The sequence below is a fragment of the Puntigrus tetrazona genome, chromosome 3 (genome assembly GCF_018831695.1).
Source record: "Puntigrus tetrazona isolate hp1 chromosome 3, ASM1883169v1, whole genome shotgun sequence".
NCBI classification, from domain to species: Eukaryota; Metazoa; Chordata; class Actinopteri; order Cypriniformes; family Cyprinidae; genus Puntigrus; species Puntigrus tetrazona.
The window spans coordinates 20,031,509-20,041,992 of record NC_056701.1 but is presented as its reverse complement, the minus strand read 5'-3'; the positions used below and the strand labels follow the sequence as shown (position 1 = coordinate 20,041,992).

Here is a 10,484-nt window from a genome sequence, read left to right as displayed (position 1 = left end):
TATTAGTAAATAATATTTATTTAATAATAAAATACAGATGGATTTGAACCACGTTCATTGCAAACCCAGCGAAACCGTGGGTGTCAACCTTCCAAGCTTAACAAAAAATGAGAAAATATCTGTTTGACTTCATTTTGGGCCATTATCTGTCTTTATGATGACATTATATATAAATCTTTTAAGTCCCTCCAAAGTCATCCTTCAGCAAAAAGACTGTTATCTCGTCAAAATCAAGGATGAAAGCCATTCATTTGAATTTTCCTTTTTTTGCTCGCAATCATCACTTCTGCGGTGAAAGATAAGCAAACTTGTGCATTTTTTGTTTCCCGAATCAGGCGTTTTGTGATTGGACTCACCGGCCTCAATTGGGTCCCTGCTGAAGTAAGCTTGTGCGGAGCGGCTGCCTTCAGGGAAAAAGTGTTTTGCCATAGGCAGCGTGCTGAAATTTTTTAGCCGACTGCGAGGCTTTTTCGCTCTCTCTCTGCCTCTCTCTCTAATGCGATATTGACCCGATCATTCTTTTCACTGACTTGAGCTAATGTTGTTTCCAAATTGGATTAACAGAATACAGCTTCCTAGCTTCACTTCACTTTGAGCGGATCTCTCATTAATTAGAAGGCGATGTACTCGCTGGTTGGATCTTCTTTATTATCTTAAAAGGGGAAGGTGTGAATACCTTAAGGTATATGCTTTTTATTGAGTTGATGGGTGTCGGGTTCTTCTTTCTTGAACGTGATGGAGCCGTCTGAGGACTTTTTGGAGATTTCGGGTGAAAATGTTCAGATTGTGTATTGTGAAGTTTTTCATGGTCCTGAGAAACAAGCAGTGAAGGTATGTACGCTTAAAGGAAACCATTTAGATATACTGATGCGTAGATGGGTATCTATTCTCTGTCGAGAAGTATTAGTACTGTAAATGAAATCTTTTTATCATTTGGAGTAGTTAATGAACTTTGCTTATAACTGGTGGGTGATAGAGAATATCAGGGAGAGACGTTGTTGAAATTAATGCATGGCTCGTAGTTTTGTTTTTAAGATAATTTGTTTCTGTTCTCACCATTTGAAGATGCTTCATGGCATGTTAATCTATTTTAGGATTCCGTATTTTTATATTTGTCTCAGAAAGTGACATATGCCTTAAGGTGAATCATGCAAAACGCCTCACAGTCCAAATCATTTTGATATGTTTCCGCCGTACAGGTTTTAGAACCATTATTTCTTCATGTGACGACTGGTGTTTATCCATAAAATACTGAGCAACATTTTACATCATATTCATGTTACACACAATAACAAAGCTGAGTTAAAAAGCGCACGCGAAACACGTGGTTACAAATTATTATTTGTTGTTTTTAAAGACTGTAATGTAGACAAAAGGAGCTTACCTGAAGTCACCTTCAGCTCACAGGTGTATTTTTTCTGTTTGCTTAAGAAGCATGCGTCTCCGTGGCTGACAGCTCTGGTAATAGAGGTACAGGTGGTTTTTTTGCTGACCCGTGTTTGCCTCGTCTGAATAGGAAAATGTGAGAATCACAGACGCAATGAAAACCCGGGCAGACCACACCAATGTGAATAATGACCAAGGAAGATGGTCCAAGTGCACGGGGAAAAAAACGAAAACAGTGAAAGTGAAATTTACTACTTAAAAAAAACAAGCGGCAGCTGTGACTGCCAGAGCTTTACAGACGAAAATATGGTAGAATTTTTACAGATTTTAAATACTAAAAGGCGATATACAGGTGTTGCAAAAATACAAAACCCCATCATGTTAATAGACATGACACTAAAATAATGCAGTATTTATTTTAACAGCATATGATGCAACATTGAACCCTAATGTGCATAACTGATAAGAAAGAAGCGGAGTGGATTTACCATTAACCAATGAATGGGTTTTTACTGTAGCATATTTAAGTGTTTTACCAAATTGTGAATCTCTTTTTTTATACATGAATGTGGTCAAAATGTATCTTTAGAGAGACAGTTACAAGTAAATCTCTTTCTCTCTTCTGTGTCATTCTCTTTTTTTAAAAATTGGCTCTTATTTTCCTCTTTTGTGCCCATTGTGGCGGTTTACAAGGTCTCTTAACCCAAAACAATCATTATTTGATTTTTGCATGAGAATATTTTTGCCCTAATTCTGACCTGTGACCTGTGTTTTTTGTTTTTCCTTCTATATGTACATTTCCTCCGTTATGATTTGTTCCACATAGTGGGATATTTCAGTCTGCCATTCATCAGGGCATGCCAAGTATTTGAATGCTGAATAAATATTGACAGGCCAGAGGTCATACGTGCAGAAATCTCGGAGCATACTATTTTCGTGATATTAGTAACTCCCTGATTGGACGAAGCCTCTTTTAAAAGCCAGGACCAGGCTGCGTGCTTGTAAGTAATGTAGTATGTGCTATCTGTTCACAGGGCTCAGCTGATTCCTACACTAGCAGGCCGTCTGATTCAGATGTGTCGTTGGAGGAGGAGAGGCCGGAGGGGGGTAGTCAGGGCCGGCAGGAGCGAGAACAACAGGCTGCTCTGCAGCTGGAGAGGGCAAAGGTCAGAGCAGACACAAATCAAGCCGTATACATTATACATTCTGATATAAATTATTATTTTTGTAGTAATATAGCGATTTAGAGTCTAATATTGATCATATTTTAGTGTTTATTGTTTCAACATATGTCTGTTTTTTCGAAATCTCATTATTTCACTGTACTTTTAAGATGCACATGAGCAGAGTGTCGAAATAAAATTAAAAAAAAGTAAATTCCAGTATAACAGGTTGGACACAACTGTAACAGCGTGGACCGTGCAGCTTATTATTACACTTATGAATAAAATGTATAATATGAATAGAACTAAATGTTAACTAAATTCAGATGTCTGCCATTTTTGTTTTATCTCTACTCCACTAAGTGAGCGAGGTGAACTAGGTGTACATTAAGTGTGTAAAAAATGGCTTTCATATATATATATATTCTTGTACTTTTTTTTTTTTACATTTTTTAATTAAAAACACATTAACTTCCAGGCCAAAGCGGTGGCCTTTGCCGTGAAAACAAATGTCAGTTACTGTGGCGCGCTGGATGAAGATGTGCCTGTGCCAGGAACTGCCATCTCATTTGATGCGAAAGACTTCCTGCACATCAAAGAGGTACTGTGGCCTGCTGGCACATTAGTGAACAGGTCACTGCTGATTCAGACGCGCCGATGACTTAGAATACAGAGAAATGCAAAGAGATGATAAAGTTTTTTCCCAGCTTTTATTTCTTTCGTGCTTTTCTGTGCTCCATATGCAGAAGTTTAACAATGACTGGTGGATTGGGAGGCTGGTGAAAGAAGGCTGTGAGATTGGTTTTATCCCCAGTCCCTTGAAGCTGGAGAATATCAGAGCACAGCTGGAACAGAAGAAAAGCCGTGTACAAGGGTAAGCAGACAGAGAACATGCTTACCTAGCTGAATGGAGCATTTGATTTTCCACAACCTCTTAGTCCTATTCTGTCTATTTATCAACTAAATCGTAGATTAATTAAATCTTGGCTAGTTTTCCAAAAATGTGCACTACTACATATTCCTAGGCTCATTTGTATGTATTTTTTTACCCATTAATAAAATCTTGTTTTTTGATGCCATTTCCATGTGTAGAAAACCAAATGCTCTACGGTTGCTATTCTATAGATACAACATACACTGTAGCATGTTAATAATATTAAGTCTTATTATAGAATACAATAGAAATTTTGAAAGTGCTTTGGAAAGATATTCCATTCCGAAATGAAATACGGGTGGTGGGTTTTAAGAACAGTGAGCATGGCGTTAGAGGAAGTCCCAGATTAAACCCAGAAGGTATGGTGCGTTTGCTTTTCAGTTCTGAATTTTCACCTTTTGTTGTTTTTGTTTCTTTTCTCTTTATGTAATCAGGACTGTTATCTTGCCAGACACATAATGAATGAATTCGACCGAGGATTGTACATTTATCACAGTTCACTGTACTTTCACTGCTGCTCATAATCATTATGTCTTAGCTACAGAAATGCAGAACCAAAGCCAGACCTTAGAGTATCGACATTAAGTCCAGTGTACAGTGCACTTTATTCTGGCCGAGAACCATCCACTTAAACTGACTGCCTGAAAAAGTTTCATTTCGTTGACTGAATGTAAAGTTACATTTCATTTTGTTTCGTTTCGTTACATGTGACGTTTAAAGACTGAAAAACGTTAAATTACACAAGAATAAAATAGAGAGTAACAAGTAAAATAAAATTTAAATATTAGTAAAAAATTAAATATTGGTGCCACGATCTCTTCAAGCAGTTGTAGAACTGTAACTGAATAAATGCATTAAGAATTAGTCATAAATATAGATATTTTATTGGGCATAACATGAAATGAACAGAATATACAGCTGAATATCTTTCAGAGATTCAGTGCTACAAACGTCGCAAACTTTGTTCATCGTAGAAGACTGGTACTACAGACAAATTTCTTTTTTTCCAAGTAGGCTTAAAAATATACTAGGAAACCAATTAGGTTTGAGGTTGCAGTTTTGGAGAGCTCTTGCCATTTTCGTAATATTCATCAAATGGTCTGTGGGTCTGAGGCTGAGACTCAGATGGGAGACCCAGTATCAGTTCATGAGGCAATTTACAGGAAAACCTGAAATGATCCAAAAGTACAGAATTTTGAGATTGTTTGACGTCTGATTTGTTGAAAACTGGGTAAGTTAGGTGACACCAGCTCGCAGTTTGAAATCGGATGACTGACCCTCAAACCCAGGTGACTATCGATAACAATTCTACATGCAGCATCAATTCATGGACATTGACATAGGATCAGTGTGGGTCGGACCAGGTTTTGTGCATTAGCTGTTAGAGATTATAGTAATAAACATAGAGCTTTAGAGAGTAGTCCGCTCTTGTGCGTAGACACAATGACTAAAAATGTTCTATCTCTGTCTCTGTTTGTCTGCTCATTTCTTTAGTAAGTCCAGTGGAAGCTCCTCCTCCAGTTTGGGGGATGTGATGTCATCAGGTGAGCCAATGAGCCGCTGGGGGTGGGACTTTTTTTATGAGATGGGGGTGGGGTTACAGGAGTCTCCCCGAAAAAACGGAATCGTAGGCAATTCATCAGTGGATGATTTTACTTCAACACTGTCCTGCGTAAGGCTAAAGATCAAACAAGCAGCTTGTTGTGAGCATGGGGCAGTGGACCATGAATGACTTGAGTGGCTTTCTCACATTTGATAATACTTTATTGTGACTTCCCTTCTTTTTCCTCTTTTTACAGGCAAGCAGAAACAGAAAGTGGTAAGTGTGGATGGAAGAATCGTCCCCTAAACTTCATGCCCGGTCACTAAAGAGAATATATTTCTGCCACCACAGTTTCAAACACAAATTTGCCTCCACACTCATTCTTCCAAACGACACTGATTGTGACGTGCTGTTCTGTGCTGTGCTTTGTTATTCACCTACGATCTCATCTGCAGACTGAACATGTGGCTCCCTATGATGTTGTGCCTTCCATGAGGCCCGTGGTGCTGGTTGGTCCATCGCTGAAAGGATACGAGGTGGGTTGTCACAAATTATGCGGAGGCGTATCGTCGTCCAAAAAAAAAAAGACAGAAAAAACGTTTTTGCCAAAGAGCGATCTGGAGAGTTTTTACAGATGAATCAGCGAGTTCATCATAAAATAGCATGGAACAGAAAATTCCTCCTTCAAGGCCGCAGAGCTGGCGCTCTTTGTTTATGACTGGCTGCGTGTCTGTGTGTGCGCATTTTGGGTTATTGATACCAGCAAAATATAATATCTATTCCAGTCTCTTCACACAGAGAAAACAAAAACATACTCCCCCTCTCCGCCGTTCCGTTACCACGGCAACAACCTTCCGGGGTCCAAGAGACGTCAGCGCTAGAAAGTAGAGCACGGTTTGAAATTAGAAAGAGACAGAAAAGGGAGAGAAGAACGGTGATGGAGGGAAGGGATCGGTGAGAAAAAAAAAAACGAAGGCATGTGAGAGACAAAGACGGGGAGAGACGTTGAAGCAGAGAAAGTAAATAAAGAAAACAAGCTCCTTGGCAATTTATAGGGTTTAACTATATATTCATGCAGCCGCTTGGTATATAAATTACAAGTTTATAAGATGATGAAAATTCAGCTATGCGTCAGAGGAATAAATTTGATTTTAATGTATATCAAAATAGAATCGTAATAAAATTTCATAATATTATTTTTTAATCCGTTTTAAATGGACAAAGCCTTAATGAGCATAAACTTCCTTAAAAACATTAAAACCTTACTGATCCTAAGTTTTGAACGGTAGCGTATGTATATGCTGTGTACTCTATGTATGTATATTCGTATATATGTATGTATATTTTTTTCATTTGTTTTAAATTAAGGTTTGTAATGTTGTATTTGTCCTCTTAAACAAAGATATTTTGTAAATATCTAAAAGTAGCTTGGCGTTAAAACCACATTTTTGTAATTCTACATCGCATTCAAATACACTTTATATCTTTTGTATAGGTCACTGATATGATGCAGAAAGCTCTTTTTGACTTCTTGAAACACCGGTTTGATGGCAGGTAAGAAACAAAAAAATGGTCTATAGATGATTACAGTAACATTTCATCATGCCCCTGCACAACAGAGAAATTTAAAATACGGACTGATCTGTTATAAAGAAGACAGGGTGGCTTATATGTTGTGATGAAAGACTTTCACTGCAGCTAAATAAAGGTAATTTATTTATTGTCCTAGGATAACTATCACGCGCGTGACAGCAGATATCTCACTGGCAAAGAGATCCGTGCTTAACAATCCCAGCAAGAGAGCCATTATCGAGCGCTCAAATACCAGATCAAGCCTCGGTAAGACACAGAGAGAGCAAAAACATTAAAAAGAAATATTCCAGGTTGAATTCAACTTCTTTTGCTAGTATCTGAGACGTTTAATGAGGCGTTTGCGGCTTTAAGTGTAAGTGAAATTTGGAAATTTGCCATGTTAAGTTGCAGCGCTTTTCTCATTGGCTGAATATGAAGTTTCTTAAGTCACAATTATTTTGGCAAAGCCAAGTGTTTGGTGTTTTCTATCTATTTAGTTTTTTTAATTACAAGTAGCTATGCATGAGAAACTTTAACTACGACTTTTTTGGAAACCGGTTGTTTTTAACCTTGGAATATTCCTTTAATCTGAGGCCCTGTTTACACTAGTGTGTTTTCGTTTTTTAAAATGAAAACGACCTGCGTCTACACTGCCGTTTTCACCGCGTTTCAAAAAAACGTCTACACCACACAACCGAAAAAATGCATGTCGCATGACCAGTCATGCACGTACAACCAAAGATATGTACAGGTGGGCGCCCTATTATTTACATGCTTTAAATCGGTCGAATGGGGAACCTGCTCATACGTATCTATGGGTACAGCAATGAGCGTGGTGTTATTATTTGGTCCTTTTAGACTGAAACGCAACCCCAGATTATCAAACTAAAACAGCATTTTCAAAAGTCTCAGTTTTCGAGGGTCGAAATAGTGTAAACGTTAAAAATGTAATGCGTGAAAGTAAAACGGGAAAAGGTGTACGCTTTTTAAAACAAAAACGCACTAGTGTAAACGTAGCCTCACGTACTGCCGTCAAATGTGATATCAAAATCAGTCACGTCCTGATTATTTTTGTTTTATTAGTGTTAGACTGATAACTCTTTGTGTGATATACGTGTACAGCTGAGGTACAGAGCGAGATTGAGCGCATATTTGAACTAGCTCGCTCGCTCCAGCTGGTTGTGTTGGACGCAGACACCATCAACCATCCTGCCCAGCTGATGAAGACTTCACTAGCACCCATTATCGTCCATGTCAAAGTGTCCTCGCCAAAGGTGTGTCCTGGTTTTAGTGTTGCGTTAGAAAAAGACCAATCACAAATCTGATCGATCTTGCCTTGTAACCAACTCTTCTGTCCTGTAGGTCCTCCAGCGGCTCATCAAATCTAGAGGAAAGTCTCAGAGTAAACACCTCAATGTACAGCTCGTAGCCGCAGATAAACTAGCACAGTGTCCTCCGGTGCGTCTTCCCGTACACACAAAACAAGAAAACTGAAGAAACGATTACAGTTTTGTGTGTGGTGTGACTGTGCACGTGTTTCACCTTGACAGGAGATGTTTGACATCATCTTGGATGAGAATCAGCTGGAAGACGCGTGTGAACACCTGGCTGAGTATCTTGAGGCGTACTGGAAGGCGACCCACACCTCCAGCAGTACCCCACTTAACCCTCTGCTGGGCAGAAACCTCGGCCCCGCTGCCCTGGCCCCTTACACTACGTCTGCCATATCTGGCTTGCAGGTACGCAATCACACACACACACACACACGCTACACATATAGGTTTTTATAAAGTGTTGAAAGAGTTTTTTTTGTTGTTGTTGTTGTTTTTTTTGTTTTTTTACAATACCAAGATATTTGGTAAATCGCTAAATCACCTATGTGTCTTGAAAATAAAATAAATTGAAAAAATGTACAAAATGTTTAATTTTGTATAAAATAAATTGTATTTGATCAAAAACATATGAGTGATGGCTGATGAAAATGTAGCTTTTCCACCCCAGGAATAAATTGTATTTTAAAGTATATAAAAAAATTCCAATAATATATCTTAATATAATTTTTCACTGTATTTTTGTCAAATACATGCAGCTTTGATGACACTAAAATGATAAGACGCTACTAAACCATCAAAAATCGTTTGAGTAGTAGTTTTTAATATGCACATATTACTATTCAAACATTGGTTTAACACTTTTCAAAATGTTTTTGAAAGAAGTCTCTTATGCTCATCAAGGCTTTCTTTGTTTGATCAAAAATATGGTTCAAGCAGTAATACTATTAAATATTATTACAACTTTTTTATGTATTTTCATTATTTTAATTTATACCTGTGATGGCAAAGCTGAATTTTCAGCCATATTTTTTCAGGGTTTGTTATTGAAAAGAAAGTTCAAAAGAATAGCATTTATTTCATGTTGCAAAAGATTTCTCTTTTGCAACATTTCAAATGTCTTTATAGTTACTTTAGATCCAATGTAATGCACTCTTGCTAAATAAAAAGGGTCACACGCTTTATTTTAAGGTCTAATTCTCCTTATTAACAAACCATTAACTTTGACTTTTGCCTCAATAAACTCCTAATTTGCTGCTTAGTTGTTAGGTTTTGAGATGTAGAGATGTAGCAGACGTGCTTTATAAGTACTAATAAACAACAAATATGTGACCCTGGACCACGAAGCCAGTCTTAAGTTGCATGAGTATATTTATAGCAATAGCCAAAAATTCACTGAATGGGTCAAAATTATACACTTTTATTTTAAAAATCATGTAAAGATAAAGTGAATTTCATGTTCCATTAATATATTTTGTGAATTTCCTACCATGAATATATCAAAACATAATTTTTGATTAGTAATACAAATTCCTAAGAACTTAATTTAGACAACTTCAAAGGGTGATTTTCTCAATATTTAGCATTTTTTTGCACCCTTAGATTCGAGATTTTTCAATTGTTGTATCGCAGCCAAATATGTCCTATCCTAAAAAAACATTGTGGCTGGTTTTGTGGTCCAGGGTCACACACGTTAAATATAAACAAGCTTACAAACAAGTAGTTAATAGTGAAAATCGGTTCCTTTGCTAAAATGTTATTTTAAAAAAACAGCGCGGACTCTTACTTTATGTGGTGCTTGTACATCAGAACCAACAGGGGCAAAAAACACGACATGCCAACCACACCGGAGACCACTCCACCCCCAACGAACGGCGCAACCTGATGACCTCAGATGAGAACTACCACAATGAACGAGCGCATAAGGGACGGAACCGGGGCTCCTCTGGCTCGCAGCACGGCGGCAGCGGTCGAGACCACCACTACATGGAAGAGCAGCAGGGCTACCAGGACCCCTACCAGGACACCTACAAGCCCCACCGCAACCGCAGTTCCCCAGGCAGCTACAGCCAGGACTCACGACACCGGCTCTGAGCCCCCCCGTCCCGTCCCGTTTCGTCCTCCAAGCCTGAGCCACAGAGCCACCGAGCCAAGATGGCTTCTGTCCAGAATTGTATACATCTTCCATTGCATTTTCGTTTCGTTAGGGTCTCTCGAGCTACAAAGCAGAAACTTTGTTTAGCCCCTCCTGAACCTTCGCCATCTGACCAAAGCCTGCATTTCCGTCTGCTTATACACAGCCCATCGTGTCCGCCTGGGAAAAGGGAACGTTACAGTTGTTATGCTTTTACATGTTAATATGCTTGTTGAAATTTTCGGTTTTTGTCTTTTGTTGCAAAAAGGGCGGGTTTTACTTCTACCAAGCAACCATTTAACTTCGAAACCAAATGATTGGTTGGTCCTTAAAAGCAAATATTCTGTGAAGCTAGCAATGGCCGAGAATCAGAGAGTTGTAAAGGGCGCATACAGGATCCCTGAGAACTGAACAAGGAGCT

At 38.5% G+C, this 10,484-nt stretch overlaps 1 protein-coding gene across 2 annotated transcripts in view; it reads left to right on the top strand.

The window, feature by feature from the left end:
• Positions 1–10,478, top strand: part of LOC122341544 (voltage-dependent L-type calcium channel subunit beta-4-like) — a 16,945-nt gene extending 6,467 nt beyond the window's left edge. Inside the window, exons 3-14 of one of the 2 annotated variants that reach the window (XM_043234994.1) lie at positions 2,421–2,552; positions 3,028–3,150; positions 3,296–3,423; positions 4,978–5,027; positions 5,283–5,302; positions 5,482–5,562; positions 6,522–6,580; positions 6,756–6,865; positions 7,721–7,872; positions 7,961–8,056; positions 8,149–8,337; positions 9,739–10,478. In XM_043234994.1, the coding sequence (XP_043090929.1) occupies positions 2,421–2,552; positions 3,028–3,150; positions 3,296–3,423; positions 4,978–5,027; positions 5,283–5,302; positions 5,482–5,562; positions 6,522–6,580; positions 6,756–6,865; positions 7,721–7,872; positions 7,961–8,056; positions 8,149–8,337; positions 9,739–10,023 (1,425 nt within the window). In that variant the 3' untranslated portion in view covers positions 10,024–10,478. The remainder of the gene's footprint in view (positions 1–2,420; positions 2,553–3,027; positions 3,151–3,295; positions 3,424–4,977; positions 5,028–5,282; positions 5,303–5,481; positions 5,563–6,521; positions 6,581–6,755; positions 6,866–7,720; positions 7,873–7,960; positions 8,057–8,148; positions 8,338–9,738) is intronic. The other variant, XM_043234995.1, reaches the window with a different exon arrangement.
• The last annotated feature ends 6 nt before the right edge of the window (positions 10,479–10,484 follow it).